The sequence below is a fragment of the Hypanus sabinus genome, chromosome 9 (genome assembly GCF_030144855.1).
Source record: "Hypanus sabinus isolate sHypSab1 chromosome 9, sHypSab1.hap1, whole genome shotgun sequence".
Taxonomy (NCBI): Eukaryota; Metazoa; Chordata; class Chondrichthyes; order Myliobatiformes; family Dasyatidae; genus Hypanus; species Hypanus sabinus.
In genome coordinates, this window is record NC_082714.1 from 166,563,848 (window position 1) to 166,585,552 (window position 21,705).

The 21,705-nt window shown below is 41.9% G+C and overlaps 1 protein-coding gene across 6 annotated transcripts in view; it reads left to right on the plus strand.

The window, feature by feature from the left end:
- The window catches only part of ralgapb (Ral GTPase activating protein non-catalytic subunit beta), a 192,179-nt gene that overhangs the window by 136,806 nt on the left and 33,668 nt on the right, over window positions 1-21,705 (plus strand). For all 6 annotated transcript variants that reach the window (XM_059981071.1, XM_059981070.1, XM_059981073.1 and 3 more), the window contains 5 exons: window positions 6,431-6,589; window positions 10,570-10,735; window positions 11,246-11,368; window positions 18,380-18,516; window positions 20,589-20,697. In XM_059981071.1, the coding sequence (XP_059837054.1) occupies window positions 6,431-6,589; window positions 10,570-10,735; window positions 11,246-11,368; window positions 18,380-18,516; window positions 20,589-20,697 (694 nt within the window). The remainder of the gene's footprint in view (window positions 1-6,430; window positions 6,590-10,569; window positions 10,736-11,245; window positions 11,369-18,379; window positions 18,517-20,588; window positions 20,698-21,705) is intronic.

Sequence of the window (21,705 nt, forward strand, 5' to 3'; positions counted from 1 at the left end):
AGTGTGCCCTAGCTATATATATAAATGTGTTTAATACTTGCTTAGTAAGTTTGCAGATAATACAAAGATTGGCCGTGTTATGGATAGTGTAGAAGGCTGGCAAAGAGTACAACAGGATGTAGATCAGTTGTAGATATGGGCCGAGAAATGGCGGAGGGAGTTTAACCAGGCCAGATGTGAAGTACGGTGCAGTTTGAAAGGTAATGTAAAGAGACAGCACACTGTTGATGAGCAGGGAGATGTTGGGGTCCAAGTTCATAGCTCCCCAAAAGTGGCTACACAGATTGATAGGGTGGTTAAGAAGGCATATGGCTTGGAAAGTTATGTTTATAAAACTCGATATAGACTGCATCTAGTCGTCCCATTACAGGAAAGATGTCAAGGCTTTGGAGATGGTACAGAAGAGGTTTACCAGGATGCTGCCTGGATTAGAGGGCATGTGCTGGCAAAAGGTTGGACAAACTTAGATTGTTTTCTCTGGAGTGGTGGAGGCTGAGGGGAGATCTGATAGAGGTTTATGAGATTATGGGAGGCACAGATAGAATGGGCAGACAGTAATTTTTGCCCAGGGTTGAAATAGAACAGATATTTAAGCTGAGAGGGGATAATTTCAAATGTAATGTGTAAATAAAAAACTTGTCCCTCACAGAGAGTGGTAGCACCAGAAACACACTGCCTGGGGTGGTAGTAGAGCCAGAATTATTGGGGACACTTAAGAGATGTTTAGATAGGCACATGGATATGAAGAAAATAGAAGGATATAGACATTGTGTGGGCAGAAGCGATTAGCTTAGTTAGCCATTTAAATACTAATTTAATTGGTTCAGCACAACATCGAGAGCTGAAGGGCCTGTTCTGTGTTCTGGTCAGTAGTTCTGTGTTCTGATCTTCATGTGTAGATAATCAATGCAATTTGGTGCTAGGTAGAGGAAGTTAGAGGAAGAGATTAGCTTTATTTTTCACACTTAAATCAAAACAGACTGTATGTTCTGCATCAAAACAAATCAGCGAGAGTAGCTCACAGCACCAACATAGCACGCTCACAACTCACTAACCCTAACCCGACTGTGGGAGGAAACCCACTTGGTCACGGAGAGAATGTACAAACTCCTTACAGACAGCAGCAGGTATTGAACCCCAGTCTTAGAGCAATGTTGCTCTAATTGCTATGCTGCTGTTCCACTCTCTGGGAATGGGGATGGGAATAAAGTGGGCTAGATTAGAGTTCATATAAAAATAGCCAGGGTGGACTTGGTTGGTTGAAGGGCATGTTTCTGTGTTTATTGTGAACAGCTGCAGTCCCAGCACTGATCCACACAGCACTCCTGTGCTTACAGGTTGCAAATCTAAAAATAGCCCCCTTATCTCCAATCTCTGTTTCCTGATATCTACCCAGGTTTCTCCTTGTCATAGAATATCACCTTTTGACTGCCTTCTGAAAATGCAAATATGTTTCAGTGTTAGTATGTCTAGATTACATGTGCTGGTTACTGTCCATCCACTTCTGCAGACTGGTTACTCAGAGAACGAAATTTGTCAGACGCGTTTCTTTCAGAAAGCGATTCTGCTCGATCTGATTTTCCAGCACGAAGGAGGTAAAAACAGAATAAGTAATTCTGATAAACAAGATAAGATTAACTGACATAGCTTACTGGTATTTTGCCCCTAACTATTTTTAAATAAAGGAATCACTTTGGCAGCTTTTCAGTCCTTCACTACCTCTCCAGGTCTAATGATTTTTAGATATATCCATGTCGCAGAGCCTCCTTTTAAGCCATCAGGGCCAGAGGACTTATTAACCATAAGCCCCGTAGATTGCTAGAACATTTATTTTTATTGGCACTTTGAATGTTCCATGTATTTTTCTGTACAAATTTTCATTCTGGAATTAAAAGGGAGGAGGGACTGGTGAGGAAGTCTAAGACACAGCCTCAGAATAGAGGGTCGTCCTTTAAGAACGGAGATGAGGAGGAATTTCTTTAGCCAGATAGTGTTGAATCTGTGGAATTTTTTGCTACAGGTAGATGTGCAGGCCAAGACTTTGGGTATATTTAAAGCAAAGGTTGGTAGGTTCTTGATTAGTCAGGGCATGAAGGGATACAGGAAGAAGGCGGGAAATTTGGGTTGAGAGGGAAATGGATCAACCATAGGGAAATGGCAGAGCAGACTCGATGGGCAATATGGCCTAATTCTGCTCCATATCTAATACTGTTACAATCTTCATCATGGCTGGTCCATTTTCCCTCTCAGTCCAAATCTCACAAAATGACACAAAGCTGGGTGGCAGTGTGAAATGTCAGGAGGATGTTATGAGAATGCAGGGTGACTTGGACAGGTTGGGTGAGTGGGCAAATGTATGGCAGATGCAGTTTAATATGGATAAATGTGAGGTTATCCACTTTGGTGGCAAGAACAGGAGGGCAGATTACTATCTAAATGGGGTCAAGTTAGGAAAAGGGGAAATACAAGATCTAGGTGTTCTTGTACATCAGTCAATGAAAGGAAGCATGCAGATACAGCAGGCAGTGAAGAAAGCTAATGGCATGCTGGCCTTTATAACAAGAGGAATTGAGTATAGGAGTAAAGAGGTCCTTCTGCAGCTGTACAGGGCCCTGGTGAGACCACACCTGGAGTATTGTGTGCAGTTTTGGTCTCCAAATTTGAGGAAGGACATTCTTGCTATTGAGGGAGTGCAGCGTAGGTTCACAAGGTTAATTCCCGGAATGGCAGAACTGTCATATGTTGAAAGATTGGAGCGACTGGGCTTGTATACACTGGAATTTAGAAGGATGAGAGGGGATCTGATTGAAACATGTAAGATTGTTAAGGGATTGGACACGCTGGAGGCAGGAAGCATGTTCCCGCTGATGGGTGAGTCCAGAACTAGAGGCCACAGTTTAAGAATAAGGAGTAGGCCATTTCGAACAGAGATGCGGAAAAGCTTTTTCACCCAGAGAGTGGTGGATATGTGGAATGCTCTGCCCCAGAAGGCAGTGGAGGCCAAGTCTCTGGATGCAGTGAAGAGAGAGTTAGATAGGGCTCTTATAGATAGCGGGGTCAAGGGATATGGGGAGAGGGCAGGAACAGGGTATTGATTGTGTATGATCAGCCATGATCACAGTGAATGGTGGTGCTGGCTAGAAGGGCCGAATGGCCTACTCCTGCACCTACTGTGTATTGTCTATCTCCTGCCTACTCCCCATAACCTTTCATGCCCTGACTAATTAAGTCTATCAACCTCTGCCTTAAATACACCTAAAGACTTGGCCTCCACAGATGCCTGTGGCAATGAATTCCACAGATTCACCACCTCTGGCTAAAGAAATTACTCCTCATGCCTATTATAAGGGGATGTTTCTCTATTCTGAGGCTATGCCCTCTAGTTCTAGACTCCCCAACTACAGGAAATATCCTCCCCATATCCACTTTATTGAGGCCTTTCAACATTTGATAGGTTTCAGTGAGATCCCCCCTCATTCAAGTGAGAGCCATCAAACTCTCCTCATACTGTAAACCTTTCATTCCCAGAATCATTCTCATGAACCTCCTCTGAACCCTCTCCAATGTTAGCAAGTCTTTTTTTAGATAAGGGCCCAAACCTGCTCACAATACTTCAAGTGAGGCCTCACCCATGCTTTACACAGCCTGAACATTACAGCTTTATTGTTATCTTCTTGTCTTTTCAAAATGAACGCTAACATTGCATTTGCCTTCCTTGCCACTGACTCAGCCTGCAAGTTAACCTTTCGGAAATCATGTACAAGGAATCCCAAATCCTTTTACACTCGGATTTGTGAATTTCACCAAAGTGCATGACCATATACTATCTTCCCAGTCTGTGGGTATATTTAAGGCAGGTTGATTGTTTCCTAATCGGTCAGGGCATTGAAGGATATGGTGAGAAGGCAGGTGTGTGGGGTTAAGTGGGATCCAGAATCAGCCATGATGGAATGGCAGAACTGACTCAGTGAACTGAATGGCCTAATTCTGCTCCTATGTCTTATGGAGTCTGCAGAGGTTTGGCATGCCTTCAAAAACCTTGGCAAACTTCTATAGATGTGTGGTAAGAAGGGGAGGAGGGGCGTTAACGGAAGTTAACACTGACTTCTCTAACTTCCGTTAATGCCCCTCCTCCCCTTCTTACCCCATCCCTGACATATTTAGTTGTTTGATTTTTTTTTCTCTCTCTGCCCATCACTCTGCCTGTTCTCCATCTCCCTCTGGTGCTTCCCTCCCCCTTTCTTTCTCCCTAGGCCTCCCGTCCCATGATCCTTTCCCTTCTCCAGCTCTGTATCACTTTCGCTAATCACCTTTCCAACTCTTAGCTTCATCCCACCCCCTCTGGTCTTCTCCTATCATTTTGCATTTCCCCCTCCCCCTCCTACTTTCAAATCTCTTAGTATCTTTCCTTTCAGTTAGTCCTGACGAAGGGTCTCAGCTCGAAACGTCGACAGTGCTTCTCCCTATAGATGCTGCCTGGCCTGCTGTGTTCCAGCAGCATTTTGTGTGTGTTGCTTGAATTTCCAGCATCTGCAGATTTCCTCCTGTTTACCTGATCCAGAATAGCCTTTCCCCTAGTGAGCTCAAATCTCAAGTTGTTCTAAAAGCTATCTCATAGGTATTCCACAAATCTCCTCTCTTTGTATCTAGTACCACTCTGATTTTCCCAATCTACCTGCATATTGAAATTTCCCATGACTATTGTAACGCCCTTTTGAAGTTCCCATTGGAATTTGTACCTCACATCCTGGCTACTGTTAAGAGACCTATATATAACTCCCATCGATTATTTTACCCTTGCATAAATTTAGTTCTACCAACAAGGATTCCACACCTTCTAATACTGTCACCTCTTTCTTAGGATTTATTTTCATTCTCTTACCAACAGAGCCGTGCCACCCCTTCTGCCTGCCTGCCGGTTATTTTGATACAATGTGCATCCTTGGATGTTGAGCTTCCAACTGTAACTTTTTTCACCATGACTCAATGATGCCCACAAAGTCATAATATGCTAGCCTCTAACTGTGCTACAAGATCATCTACCCTATTCCGTATACTGTCTGCATTCAAATATAACACCTTCAGTCCTGTATTCGTCAGTCTTTTCAATTTTGCCCCCATGTTACACAGGCACATGGGACAGGTAGCATCCAGAAATTACTGCAAATATGTGATGTAGTTTTACTCCTCAGCATATTTTGTTTCCCATGATTTTTCCCAGTGTCATTCTTGAAGGGAATACATTTAGTTTGACCCCTCTCTTGCATTTTAATCTACTGAAAGGAAGCTCTTAGAACATGGGACAGTACAGCATAGGAACAGGCCAATTAAATTAGTAATCAAATGACCAACTAAACTAATTCCCTCTATTTACAAAATGTCCATCTCCTTTCATTTCCCTTGCATTCATGTGCCTCCATCAACAGAACAGGTAGTGCATTCCAGGCAGCCACACATTTTAAAATTACCCTTTTAAAATTACTTAAATGCATGTCCTATGGCATTGTACATTTCAACCGCTGGAAAAAGATATTGTCTCTCTATCTGTGCCTCTCATAATCTTATCAAATGAGGGTCCTTAATGATGGATGCCTCCTATTTGAGGCATTGCCTTAGCTTTTGCCTCTTGCTTTCATATGCTTAAAAGCAGTTAAGCCTCCTGACCCTGTCGTACTTCCCTTCCTGTCTCTGCCTACTCTTCCCACTGCACTTGCCTGTTCTGTTTTCTTCATAGAAGTCGTCCCTCCCAGCTGTGCTGTTATTCTGGACCCCACTGCCATGTGTCACTAGTTTGCATCCTCCCAAGCAGCGTTAACACATCTCCCTCCAGTTCAGGTGCAGCCTTCCTTTTAGAGGTCACCCCGCTCCAGGATGGATTCCAGTGATCCAGTCACCTGAAGCCTCCTTCCTGCACCAGGTCTTCTGCTACTTCCTTGAGAATAATTTTTGAAAACGCTGAAGATTAAATGTGTAAAGATTAGCTTTGTTTGTTATGTGTGCATGAAAACATTGAAACATGCAATGAAATGTGTTAGTTTGTGTTAAATCAATTCAGCGAGGATGTGCTGGGGACAGTCCGCAAGGGTCAGCATGCTTCCGGCGTCTACGTAGCAAGCCCACAACTCACTAACCCTGACTCGTAAGCCTTGGAATGTGCGAGGAAGCTGGAGGAAACCCAAACAGCCACAGGGAGAACGTACAAACTCCTTGTAGACAGCAACAGGAATTGAATCCTGTTGTGCTAACTGTACTCTACTGTGCCACCCAATAATCAACAGAATCAGAGGGTTACTAATTGCTGCTCCATAGCACTTATTCTTTGCCCTAAAGATTGTTGCATATCTTTTTGTTCTACCTCAGTAACTATCTCACTATGTTATCCCTTATTTAACAGTTACTGATTTACTGCAGTGTTTGTACTTTTCCCCAGGAGCCAGGTAATAGTCGTCTTCCTCCTCACCTTATTGCACTAGACTCCACTCTGGCTGGGTTTTTTGATGATATCAGCTACTTGGACTTGCTGCCGTGTAGACCATTCGAAACTGTCTTTGTATTTTATATGAAACCAGGGCAGAAAACCAGTCAGGAGGTAAGGACTTCATTTGTTTGTCTGTGAAGCATGAATGAAGTCATTTTATTCTAATGATACTTAATTATCATAAGGCACTGAGGAAACGTAATTATCTGGAATATAGTGAATCATGTACCACTCCGTTGGATGTGCAGTATTCAATGTCATTGCCAAGATCCTGATTAGATCTCCTCCTAGTTTCAGAGTTAGCTAAGAACCAGTTTTGTTCTACACTCATTCAGTCTAACGCTTCTATTTCTAATAGGCATGTGTGGTGTCTCATTAAAGGTTAAGGAGAGAAGGCAGGCAAATGGAGTTGAGAGGGAGAATAAATCAACCATGTTGGAATGATGAGCAGGCTCAGTGGGCCAAATAGGCTAATTTTGGTCCTGTATCTAATGGTCTTTGTCACACCTTGCTATCAGGTGTGAGTATGTGTGCACAACGAGGGCCACCATTTGAAAAAAAACAGATGGTAAGCTGCAACAGCACACTAGTGCGAGGGGTTTTATTTAGTACCAGTTTTTAAAAAATGCAAAAGTTGCCCAAAACGGTGTGAAGAAATCATGTGACCAGACCATAATAATTATTTCAGATGCAGAATTGGAATATTTTAAACAGGGATTCTAACATCCTACAGTCTTATTCCACAACAAATACCTTAGTTAATCCCATTGATCAGTGTCCACATGCTCAGATAAATATAAAAGAATAGTATCAGTGGTGTTGCCTGCATTGGGTGTATTGCGTCTGCACCCAGTAGCCCAGGCATTATTTTAGGACACTTCAAACTGTCCCACGGGATTTTTGGGGCTTTTCTGCTCTCTACAAACCTATGTAACAGTGTGAGTGAAAATAAATGAAACTGTGTCTATAATCCTTATTTGTGAGTTATAAACCAGTAGAGCATGTTACCTGAAGGGACTTTTGATTAGCTATGCTAACAATTGGTTTACTGTTGGGGTGTGTAAATGGTGAACTCCCAAGATTTGCAGAACAGGAGGGCAAAGTATGTGAACAACTGGGGAGGCTCGACCAGGGACAGAACAAGGAGACATGACTAAATGAGCAAAGGAGCAAGGTTAGTAAGAGAATTCACAACCCCACCTATTCTGTCATATATTTACTGGCCTCTCTATTAGATATTTTATGTATCTAATAAAGTGGCTACTGAGTGTATGTTCATGGTCTTCTGTTCCTGTAGCCCATCCGCTTCAAAATTCTACATGGTGTGTGTTCAGAGATGCTCTTCTGCACACCACTGTTGTAACACGTGGTTATTTGAATTGCTGTCAGCTTTAACCAGACTGGCAATTCTCCTCTGACCTCCCTCATTAACATTTTTGCCCACAGAACTGCCACTCACTGGGTATTTTCTGTTTTTCACACCATTCTCTGTAAACTCCAGAGACTACTATGCATGAAAATCCCAAGAGATACATTTAACTTGTGACTGAGGCTCGTAACTCTTTGAAACCCCCTTCCACAGAAAGCTGTACAAGTATCTTGAGTATATTCGAGCTGAAAATTCTGAACATAAAAGAAGCAAAGATATAGGATTTAGGTCAGTGTGGACTTGAAATATAGGATCAGTCGTTATATTATGGAATTATGGTGCAAACTTGAGTGATCATACGATAAACTTGTCCACTTGCGTTTGAAGTTTGTGTATCATCATTTGTTTTACAAATTATATCTTGTATTGCATTGAACATGAAGTTTGTAATTGGGCTGTTGTGATGACTTCTCTTTCTTAAGAGTGCAGTTACTAATTATTTTCTTCAAGATTCAGTTTAGTGTACCCATCCTACAACTAATAATTTTGCAAAATATTTATTAGACATTAACGATTAGTTTAGAATTGCAGGTGTGTACTGTTGTTGTTGCTGTTGCTGTGTCTCTGAGCTACAGAATGAGTTCATGTTGGAATTGAACTCAACCAATTAGAATTTGGTATTTTCGGGGTGAACCCCTTGATTCATCAAGTGTGAATCAGAAGAGGCTAGAAATTTGTGGGCATTCTACATTGATTGGCCTGATCTCAAATAATAATGAGGCAGCCTACGGAGAAGTCATCACCCTGACACAATGGTGTCAAGAAAACAACCTCTCCCCTCAAAGTCACAAAGACAAAGGAGCTGGTTGTGGACCTCAGGACGAATGGAGACACACTAACCCCTCCTGACATCAATGGATCTGGGGTTAAGAGGGTGAACAACTTTAAGTTCTTCGGCATAAACATCACCGAAGATCTCATGTAGTCTATAGATACTGGCTATGCGGTGAAAAAAGTACAACAGTGCCTCTTTCACCTCATATGCTTGAAGAAGTTTGGTATGGCCTCCAAATCCTTTCTATATGGGCACATTTGAGAGCATCCTGACTGGCTGCATCACTGCCTGGTATGGGAACTGTACTTCCCTCATTCACAGTGATGTGGACAGCGCATCTGTAGATGTGAACTTCCCACTTTTCAGGACATTTACAAAGACAGGTGTATAAAAAGGGGCCAAAGGATCATTGGGGACCTGAGTCACCCCAACCACAAACTGTTCCAGCTGCTACCATCTGGGAAAAGGTACCACAGCATAAAAGCCAGGACCAACAGGCTCCACTACAGCTTACACCAAGCCATCAGACTGATTAATTCATGCTGATAAACTGTATTTCTGTGTTATATTGACTGTTGTACATACTATTTATTATAAATCATTATAAACTGCACTTTGCATATTTAGACAGAGGTGTAATGTAAAGATTTTCACTCCTCATGTATATGAAGGATTTAAATAATAAAGTCAATTCAATTCAGCCAAATCATTCACAAATAACAAATGAAACTTGCTGTGATCTGATATTCTCCCTCAGTACAACTGAAACCAGCAAAGTGATTCATTCCAGTTCACCATCATAAGACATAGGAGCAGAGTTAGGCCATTCGGCCCATCGTGTCTGCTCCGCCATTCTATCCTAGCTGATTTAATCCAGTCAAGTTTATTGTCATTTAACTATATACATGTATACCGTCAAATGAGACAGTTTCTCCAGACCAGGGTGTAAAGCACAATAGTAAACATAACACACACATACACACAATAACTTAAGTAAGTAAGAATTAAATCTACAAATGAATGACGCATAGATAAACAAAGTAAAGTGCAAATTATCTGGTTACTGTTCCAGTGCAATACAGCAGGGAGTTCAGAAGCCTAATGGCCTGAGGGAAGGAGCTGTTTCTCATTTTGACTGTTCTTGTCTTTATGCATCAGAGTCTCCTGTCTGGTAGTAGAATGTCAATGAGGATACTGGATGGATGGGTGGGATCCTTTTTAATATGTGTGCCCTGTGTATGCAGCACTCCTGATCAACGTCCCTGATGGATAGTAGGGAGACCCCTATGATCCTCTCGGCCATTCTCACAGTCCTCGATAGGGACTTCCAGTCCAATGTACTGCTGTTCCCATAGCAGATGGAGATGAGATGCAGCTTGTCAGGACACTCTCAGTGATGCTCCTGTAAAATACAGTCAAGATGGGGGATGGGGTAGCCTCACTTGTCTCAATCTCCTCAGGAAGTGGAGACACTGCTGTGTCTTCACATTCAGGTAAGTGATATTGAGGGAACAGTTCAGGTTATCCATGATGTGACATCTTTCTCAACCCTAACCTTTGACACCCTGACTAACCAAGAACCCATCAACCTTTGCTTTGAATATCAATGCTTGGCTTTCATGAGCATCTGTGACAATGAATTTCAAAGATTCACCACCCTCTGGCTAATGAAATTCCTGCTCATCTCTGTTCTAAATAGATATTCATCTATTCTGATGCTGTGCCCTCTGGTCCTGGACACTCACACATCCTCTCTGCATCCACTCTATTTAGGCCTTTCAATATTCAATAGGTTTTACAAATGCATCCTGCTCTTGACCACCTCCAGTTATTGATCCTGCTATTTTAGGGTTCATTTATCTTTGACTCTTTTTCTTGTCTTTTTAGATTCTCAGGAATGTGGAATCCTCCAGCAATGTGCAGTCTAATTTCCTGGAATTCCTCTTGTCATTGGGATGGCCAGTGGATGTTGGAAAACACCCAGGCTGGACTGGCCACATCTCAACCAGCTGGCTCATTAACACAGACAGCAGCAATGAAGGGAAAGAACAAAGTACGTGGACAAGGCAAAAGGGAAACTGGGCATTTCTGAATATAACACTAAAAACCTTAATCTTTTGTAGATTTCCTACTTTTTACCAGCAGATACAGTAACTCTATAATAAAATGAGCAAAGGGAAGACATAGTTGGGCAGCATTTGTGGATAAGCTCAATGATATTTCCTTTGTACAGCAAGTCACCTCCTGATACTACAGTAGACATACAGTTACAGGAGAATACTCTGAAGACACAAGAGAAACACATGCAAAATGTTGGAGGAACTCAGCAGGTCAGGCAGTTTATTCCTTTCTAAGATGCTGCCTGGCCTATGCATTTAGTGTGTGTAACATGAATAGTAACCTCTGGCATACACTGCTGAAGTGAAATGGCCAGTTTCCATGCAGTATTCCCTTTGTAAGGACATCAAAGCTTGAAGCAATAAAAATAAAAACGAGTCTGAAGCTGATCTATTTTAACTACTACGTTGTGCTGATATTTCTGAGATCTGTCTGATCGTTTCAGGGGACACGTTGATGGCAGAAGATACTGGTGGAGGTGTTTTTAATGGGGAGAAGAACGTGCTGTATTATGCCGATGCCTTGACAGAGATTGCCTTCGTTGTTCCCTCTTTTGTGGAGTCATCCAGTAAGTCAGAATTTGGTGTCTGAGAAATTGTTTTGACGTGTAATCCAGCAGAGTGCCCAGTGCCTCCTGACCCCGTCACTGAAATACTTTGTGCTTTAAGGACTCTATTAAATCATTGAGAGCCATTTAACAAGACTTTCTGTAATGACTGGACAGGGATCTCACTTTTGGATCAGCGGTCCAGGTGAATTAAGTAATTTTTATTGGAACCAATTGTCGAACTTGAAATCAAAAACAAATTTAAACATACAAGTAGAATCTTGATACCAAGTGGAAGTTCCTGCCCAATTCTAAATCTCAAGATTTACCTAAATTTCTCAGTTATTATAAACTCATGCAGAGAGTAGAATTGTGAACAATGTTTAATAGTCCTGCACAATTAGAACATCAACCAATACAACAAATTACAGGCCCTATTGTGAACTGTGTATGGTAGAAACATAGAAAACCTACAGCGCAATACAGGCCCTTTGGCCCACAATGCTGTGCTGAACATGTACTTACCTGAGAAATTACCTAGGGTTACCCATAGCCCTCTATTTTTCTAAGCTCCATGTACCTGTCCAGGAGTCTCTTAAAAGACCCTATTGTATCCGCCTCCACCACCGTCACCAGCAGCCTATTCCAAGCACCTTAAAACTGTGCCCTCATGTTAGCCACTTCAGCCCTGGGAAAGCACCTCTGACTATCCACACAATAATGTTCTGTACATTAATAGTCTTGTATAATTGGAACATAGAACAGTACAACACATTACAGGCCCTATTGTGCTGACCCGTTAACCTACTCTAAGATCAATCTTACCCTTACCTCCCACATAACCCTCCATTTTTTTCTTTCATCCATGTGCATATTTAAGAGTCTCTTAAATGTCTCTAATGTATCTGCCTCTACCACTACCCCAGGCAGGGTGTTCCACACACCCACCACTCTCTGTGTAAACAGTCAAACAAACAAACCTAACTCTGCCCCCCTCCCCCCAATACTTTTCTTCAATTTACTTAAAGTTATGCCCCTCGTATTAGCCATTTCCACCCTGGGAAAAAGTCTACTCGATCTATGCCTCTTATCATTTTGTATACCTCTATCAAATCACTTCTCATCCTCCTCCTTTCCATAGAGAAAAGTCCTAGCTTGCTCAACCAATATGGAGTTTACAAGACTTCCTCATTCCTCCATCCATATCTCTTTACAATTTAAACAATTCTGCAACGGAATTGTTTGCCAGCACATGCTTGTTAACTTTGTTAACCTTGAGTAAGACTATACTGTATAACATTAGCAACTTTATATTAACTTAGTTTAAAAATTTGTATCCTTCTACCAAAGTGGAAAACACTTTTCCCTACGTTACCTACTATCGTCTACCCACTTATGAATAAACTAGTCTTGGGCTTCCAGTCGGTTACAGATATCGATTATAATCGATGTTTTGATGACAAACTCTGTCATCTTCTTCAGGAATGATGCCTGGTATGTCTAAACCATTGGTATTTATACTCCTGTCATCCTTCCCTCCTGATTGGTTAGTCCTCATCCAATCAGATTTCCACTCTCCTACCTTGTCTATAATCAAATTTCAGCTCTTACTTAGAGTGAGACCCCCGTCTTTGTTAAAATTCTTTTCCTCTAGTTTTATTTCAATGGCTTCCTTTACCAGGTGGTCCCAAAAGCCACTGGCGAGGCACAGTAGTTTTGTGCCATCAAGGTCAATGCTAGCTCCATTGCAAATGCAGTTTTCTGCTACCATCAGTTTCTCCGGGTAACCCAAACAGATACACCCCCTGTGTTCCTTGATGCCACTTTCCACCATGCATCCCATCTGGCCGGTATATGCTGCTCCTCATTCACAGGGTAAACGTTAGTCAACCCGAGTCCCAGGTCATCTTTGACCTGCATAAGCTGTGACTTGAGCTTCCTTATGGGTCAGGATCCTTCCAGAAACCACGGAAATATCGGGGAGACAGGTGGTCGTGTCATTGTTGGGTTTCTTTAGTTTTTCTTTTGGGCTCTTTTAAGGAACCAGTTGATTTCCTTCACCTTGTAGCCATTTTGTAGGAACATCATGCATAATTGTCTTATTTCCTCAGGGAGACTCTTTGGGTCAGAAATAGTTTTTACACAGTTAATCTTTGGAAAAATCATGTTGCAAAGGGAAATCTTGAAATTTTTCCACTGCTCTTACGGCTTAACAGTGAGGAAGGATGAGAAAGACTTGTGTTTTCCTGAGAACAACCTGGAAGAGCTGCAGAACAAAATTGAACAGTATTTTTCCTCCCTTTCAACACAAGTGTGTGACAGAGTGAGAGACCCTTTCTCTGAACCTTCTGCTCAGCCTGAGAACTTGACTTTATAAGCTGCAGTCTGATTGTTCACTCAAGGTGAGATTTGCTGACCTATCCATGGACAAGTTCTGGATTTCTATGAAAGAAGAGTATGGTGCTATTCATAGGAAAGCAATGAACATTTAGCTGAGTTTTCATCATCTTAAATGTGTGAGCAAGTTTTTTTTTTAGTTTAAGCACACAAGCTTTTTCTTGTGTGCTTATCTTCAGTTCGATCCAGAAGTAAGTATTTGTGCAGCAAAGAACAAGTACGGGTTTCATATGTTAGGCCTATATTTTAGCCAGATCGTGCCTTAATATGAGAATGTTTTTTCAAAGCCTTGTATAAAATTGTGTCTTAGGCTATATTTTTATTCATATTTGTCCGGCTTATGGTTTTTAGTAACTTTACTATTCAACATTATCAATAAATTTTCATGTTGTACATAACATGAATTAAAATCAATTTACAACCTTTATTTAAATTAACTCTACCGAGCCTACCTTTGGAAAAGTTAAATCCCATTTTGGCTTAAGCCAGTTATTTATTAGAAATTTATTATGTTTGGCTTAATAGTTTTTAAAATTTATGAAAGGAAAAGCAAGAGATTAGTTTCAAGAAAGGTAAGGTAAGCCTAAATACCTGTTTTTTTTCAAGAAATGTTGGCTAAAAATTCATTCTCTACTCAAAGGATCATTAACAATTATTTTTGGATTATTTACAAATTGCTGATCACGCTAACGTATTGGGAGCTGTAGATTTAATGATTTTTACGCAGGGGTTCCCTGAGACCTGAAAGTTATTTCAGTGGCTTCTCCAGGGCAAAAAGATTGAGAAAGGTTGTTATAGACTGAATAATTGAAGTCCTATTAGTGAACCCTAGTAGAAACACTCTCACAGTTAAATGGCCAATAGATCCTATTGATTACTGCTCTTTTAATTCTGTTCACTGAGGGCAGAATATTACCCCAGCACTGTGACACTTCAGGTAGGCCATCTGAAAGTTCATATACACAATGCCACGTTCTATGGCCTCCTTTTCCAATCCCTTGCTATTTCATGTCATCACATCCTGGCGTTCATCACATTTAGTCCTGTTAATTTCTCAAGATACAAGATTCTTTAATGTCATTTCCAGTACACAAGTGTAAAGGAGAACAAAACTGTTGTTACTCTGGGTCTGACGCCACACTAAACCAAACACAAACTGATGAAGAATGCAATGATTTAAAAACACAGTAAATAAAAATACATGAGATAGCCTATATACATATATCAAATGTAATATCCATGAAGTGACGCTAAGCACAGGAAGTGTCTGCACTCTGATGGGTCTCTAATGTTGTTTCATTAATAATGTTAATTTCTTTCTGTTCATTATTCACCTCAGACCTCTAATAAGCAGCACTATTTCCAGGATTTATTTGAAGATAGGAACAAATATTTGATTAATATTTCTGCTATTTATGTGTTTCTGCCGGGGGAAGTAGTCTCCATAATCAGTTAAATTCTGCCTGTATCATGTCCAAGGTATTCATTGTGATGCTGAACTATGACCAGTATATTTTTACATGTCAGGGGAGCAGAGGAGTCTCAGACAAGCCCTAGTCTGCCTTTGCCAAACTCCATCTATGTAAAAGAGTACAGTTGAAGTTTTGGGCCAAAACCCTTCATCAAAACTGGAGAAAAAAGATGAGAAGTCAGAGTAAGAAGGTGGGAGGAGGGGAGGAAGAAATACAAGGTGGTAGGTGATTGGTGAAACCAGAAGGGAGGGAGGGGTGAAGTAAAGAGCTGGGAATTTGACTGGTGAAAGATATGGCTGGATAGTCTGATATGAGAGGACAAAAGACCATGGAAGAAGTGGAAGTGGGAGGAGCACCAGAGAGAGGTGATGAGCAGGTAAGGAGATAAGGTGAGAGTGGGATATGGTGGGGTGGGGGGGGGGGGGAGCATTACTGGAAGTTTGAGATATCAGTATTCATGCCATCAGGTTGGAGGCTACCCAGATCGAATAGCAGACTTGAGTGTGGCCTCATCGCAACAGTGTGGCCAAAGTTGACTGGAAAGATACCCTAGCAGGGATGACAGTGGAACAACAATGGCAGGTATTTCTGAGAATAATACAGAAGGTGCAGGATCAGTTCATTCCAAAGAAGAAGAAAGATTCCAAAGGGAGTAAGGGGCGACTGTGGCTGACAAGGGAAGTCAAGGACAGTATGAAAATAAAAGAGAAGAAGTATAACATAGCAAAGATGAGCGGGAAGCCAGAGGATTAGGAAACTTTTAAAGAGCAACAGAAGGTAACTAAAAAGACAATACAGGGAGAAAAGATGAGGTACGAAGGTAAGCTAGCCAAGAATATAAGGGAAGATAGTAAAAGCTTCTTTAGGTGTGAAAAGGAAAAAATTAGTTAAGACCAAAGTTGGGCCCTTGAAGGCAGAAATGGGTGAATTTATTATGGGGAACAAGGAAATGGCAGACGAGTTGAACAGGTACTTTGGATCTGTCTTCACTAGGGAAGAGACCAGGTGTAATAGTGGCCAGAGGACCTAGGGTAACGGAGGAATTGAAGGAAGTTCACATTAGACAGAAAATGGTGTTGGGTAGACTGATGGGACTGAAGGCTGATAAATCCCCAGGGCCTGATGGTCTGCATCCCAGGGTGCTTAAGGAGGTGGCTCTAGAAATCGTGGATGCACTGGTAATCATTTTCCAATGTTCTATAGATTCAGGATCAATTCCTGAGGACTGGAGGATAGCTAATGTTATCCCACTTTTTAAGAAAGGAGGGAGAGAGACAACAGGGAATTATAGACCAGTTTGCCTGACATTAGTGGTGGGGAAGAGCTGGAGTCGATTATAGAAGATGAAATAGCGGCATATTTGGATAGCAGTAACAAGATCGGTCCGAGTCAGCATGGATTTATGAAGGGAAAATCATGCTTGACTAATCTTCTGGAGTTTTTTGAGGATGTAACTATGAAAATGGACAAGGGAGGGCCAGTGGATTTAGTGTACCTGGACTTTCAGAAAACCTTTGATAAGGTCCCACATAGGAGATTAGTGGGCAAAATTAGAGCACATGGTATTGGGGGGTAGGGTATAGAAAATTGGTTGGCAGACAGGAAACAAAAGAGTAGAGATTAACGGGTCCCTCTCAGAATGGCAGGCAGTGACTAGTGGAGTACCGCAAGGCTCAGTGCTGGAACTGCAGCTATTTACAATATAAATTAATAATTTAGATGAAGGGATTAAAAGTAACATTAGCCAATTCGCAGATGACACAAGGCTGGGTGGCAGTGTGAAACGTGAAGAGGATGTTAGGAGAATGCAGGGTGACTTGGACAGGTTGGGTGAGAGGGCAGATGCAGTTTAATGTGGATAACTGAAGGCAGATTACTATCTGAATGGTGTCAAGTTAGGAAAGGGGGAAATACAACAAGATCTCGGTGTCCTTGTTCATCAGTCACTGAAAGTAAACATGCAGGTACAGCAGGCAGTGAAGAAAGCTAATGGCATGTTGGCCTTCATAACAAGGGGAGTTGAGTATAGGAGCAAAGAGATCCTTCTGCAGTTGTACAGGGCCCTGGTGAGACCCCACCTGGAGTACTGTGTTCAGTTTTGGTCTCCAAATTTGAGGAAGGACATTCTTGCTATTGAGGGAGTGCAGCGTAGGTTCACGAGGTTAATTCCTGGAATGGCGGGACTGTCATTTTTTGAAAGATTGGAGTGACTGGGCTTGTATACACTGGAGGGGATGAGAGGGGATCTGATTGAAACATAAAAGATTATTAAGGGATCGGACACGCTAGAGGCAGGAAAAATGTTCCCGATGTTCAGGGAGTCCAGAACCAGAGGCCACAGTTTAAGAATAAGGGGTAGGCCATTTAGATTGGAGTTGAGGAAAAACTTTTTCACCCAGAGAGTTGCAGATCTATGGAATGCTTTGCCTCAGAAGGCAGTGGAGGCCAATTCTCTGGATGCTTTCAAGAAAGTTTGATAGAGCTCTTAAAGATAGCAGAGTCAAGGGATATGGGGAGAAGGCAGGAAAGGGGTACTGATTGTGGATGATCAGCCATGATCACAGTGAATGGTGGTGCTGGCTCGAAGGACCGAATGGCCTACTTCTGCATCTACTGTCTATTGCCATGGACATGTCAAAATGAGTGGCCATTGGGAGATTATGCTTTTTCTGCCATAAGAAGCGTAGGTGCACAGTGAAGCAGTCTCCCAATCTACGTCGGGTCTCATTGATATACAAGAGGCCACACTGGGAGCACCAAACACAGTATATGACCCTAACAGACTCACAGGTGAAGTGTTGCCTCACCTGGAAGGACTGTTTGGGGACCTGAATGGTCATGTGGGAAGAGGTGTAGGGGCAAGTGTGGCACTTGTTCCACTTGCAAGGGTAAGTGTCAGGAGGGAGAGCAGTGGGGAGGGACAAATGGACAAGAGAGTTGCGAAGGGAACAATCCCTGCAGAAAGCAGCAAGCGGGGGTGGGGGGCAGGAATCTTCATTTGTGATAACAAGGAAATAATGGTTGAGATGCTAACTGCTTTTTTAACATGCTCTTCAATTTTTAAAATACAATACAATGTTTTAGCTGCCACTTGACCATTCAATCCATCATTTTGAGAGCTACAATATTATAGAGAGAACATAATTTTACTGTATATTTGTAGCTGACTCTTTGGAGAGTGGACTTGCGATGCAAGAGACTGAGACACAGATGGACCTGCTGCCAAGTCTGCTGAAACAAGCCCCACTGACTTTGGAGCTCTTCCCGAACCATTCTGACAACCTTGGCAATTCGCAAAGGGTAAGGTTCTCACAGCCAGAAATTTATTCTTTCAGTAATGTAGTTTCAGCTTTTTGTGTACTGTGTGGACCCCTGCTTATATGTAAATCTGTTCAAAAATATCTACCCTCTCCCCCCCCCCAAAAAAAAATCCTTGGTTGCTATTATATTGACAAAAATTTATCTAAGTTCTGTTTTAGTGTTTTTTTTCTCATTGTGAACCCTACACAGCAACACCTTTGCTTCGGTGAGATCTGGGCAGTGTTCCTTCCTAAAGCACAGCCCTTTACCTCCTCACTCTGTACTGTGTGCAAACAGCCCGCTACATTTCACTTCCCGACAGTTAATTTTTAGCTTCCTTGTTGGTATTCTCATCTTTGACAAAGAGGCTGTGGACTTTAAGTACAGTATCAAAGGTTGCTGTCTTTGAGTTTTAATCAAATAATCGATCTGCATAGACATGCAGACACAAGCTACCTGCTATTTTAAGCAATAGCATGGTGGCAGCGTCGTAAAAACTAACTAATCTCAACAGGTCAGGAAGTATCTACGGAGAGGGAGAAACAGTCTCCATTTCAGGCCGAAGCCCTCCATCAAGATTGACATTATCATCGGGACTGCTCCCTCCACAGGACTTCCCGAGTTCCTCCAGCATTTAATGTGCATTGCTGTGAATTTCCAGCGTCTGCAGGATCTCTTGTGACCAATCTTCTTTAGAATCCTTCCTTCTCATTTTTGGTGGGAGCATGCTGTCATTTGTGTAATGAGCAGTTGCACTTAAGGAATGCTTCATTTTAGAACTCTGGGTGCAAAATACATATGTTGTATAATGCAGAATACCATTGAAATCTTCAGAGGCTTACCCCAGCTGGAGCATTATTGTCACCAAGAATAACTGCCAGCTGAGATATCCGCCTAAAGTTCAGCTATCTAAAGTAGCCAGCGTAATCCAAGGCCCAACCTACTCTGGACATTCTCATGTACTACCAGGCTCAAGGACAGCTTCTGCCCATTGTTATGAGACTATTGAATGTTTCCCTAGTACAATAAAATGGACTTTTGACCTCACAATGTACCGTATTGTGACCTTACATCTTACTGCCCATCTAAACTACACTTTGCCTATACTGTTACACTTTATTCCACACTCTGGTATAGTTTTACCCTGTACTACCTTGATACAGAATAAAGAATTGATCTGTTTGGACAGTAGCAAGACAAGGTTTTCATTGTACTTTGCTAGATGTGACAATAATAAACCAATTTACCCATGTTCTATCCTGAACATGCTACCATGGAGAGAGTACAACAGTTTTTTCTGTGCACATCAAGTGCGGTTTCCTCAAGTTTGACTCTGGTCCTGTGGAGACTGTCAGCCTGGTGTGATCGGGTGGGTCGTCTACCTGAACAAGTGAAATCGCCAGCAGTACAGCTCACCAGTGAATCTCTGAGCCATTAACATGCTCCCTGAAGTTCCTCCAGTTTCTAGTACAGTGTCATTGACCATGTCACTAAGCCCTGCAACACACTGCACATTGTAAAAGTGCATCTCACAATCAGGTTTATCATCACTGACTTAGATTATGTGAAAATTATTATTGTGTGGCAGCAATCAGTGCAGAAATAAATAAATGGGACAAAAAAGGGGAATAGCAAGGTGGTTTTCCTGGACTGTAAAACATCAAATGGTAGAGAGAAGAAAGCTGTGCCTGTATCATTGAGTATGGGTTGTCAGCTCCTATACCTCCTTCCCAATGATGCTAACAAGAAGAGGGGATGTCCTGGATGGTGACCGTCCTTAGTGATGGATGCCATCTTCTTGAGGCATGGCCTCTTGAAGATGTCCTTGCTTGTGGGGAGAGTTGTGCTAATGATGGAGCTGACTAAGACTACAAGCCTCTGCAGTCTCTAGTGACCCTATACATTGGCCCCTCCATGCCAGGCTATGATACAAACAGACAGTACATGCTGGAGCAATGGATGTTTCTGAGCTGGTTTAGGGACTGTGTGCAAATGAGGTTTGAGTTTTACTCTCTTCTTTGAATTCCGTATGTTTCAGATTGTAACCAAATTTCAATTTCTCTCTTCAAAAGCCAAGTCCAACACAGAAAACCAAGAAACTGCCACTTGGCCGCACAGTACCCCCACTGGGCCCTGAAACCAAGGTTATTGTAGTGTGGGTTGAACGCTTTGATGATATAGGTATAGTATCTTTTTTCACTAAAAGTTTTCTTACAAACCTACATCTTAATTCAGTAGTACAGTAGGTCACAGTTACTTGTGCAACTATCTCAAATCAAATCATTCTGTTATAAAAGAATTGTTTTTAAATGGTGTTCTTTACTGGAAAAATTACAGTACCTACTTGTATGCCAAAATAGAATTAAGAACTTGCATCTATAAAGAAAAATAGTTTTGGTGAGAAGGCAGGGTGAGAAGGATGGTAAATGATGGGATGGTGGAGCAGACTCAATGGGCTGAATGGCCTGATTTTGCTCGTGTGTCTTATGGTCTAATGAAAGACTAATGGGGGAGGGAAGGGTTAGATTGATCTTAGAGTAGGTTAAAAGATCGACACAGCATCGTGGGCCTATTGTACTGCTTTGTGTTCCAAAGCACCAACACTGTAGCAAAAGGATCCCAAGACATTTCATGGAAGTGTTATTGAACAACAAGTTGAAGTAAGCAGAAACTTGTGGTGTGTTAAAGGAGTAAAGAGAGGTGACGAGGTTGAGAAAAGGAGTTCCATAATTTGATTACACCAATAAAGCAAGACTTAATTTTAGGGGTGTTTAGGAGGCCAGAAGTGGACAATTGTGCACCTCTTCAGGGATGATGGCCAGAAGTTATAGGGCTAGATCAAGCTGCCAACTATATATAGGTCAGACACAGGAGCAGACACAACTATATATCAGACACAGGAGCAGAACTATATATCAGACAGAACTATATATCACAGACACAACTATATATCAGACACAGGAGCAGAACTATATATCAAACACAACTATATATCACAGACTATATGTCACAACTATATATCACAGACACAACTATATATCAGATACAGGAGCAAAATTAGACCATCTGGCTCATCAAGTGCTCTGCCATTCAATCATGTCTGATCCTTTTTCCATCTCCTCCTCAACCCCAGTTCCCAGCCTTCTCCCGATAATCTTTGATGCCATGTCCAATCAAGAACCTATCAAT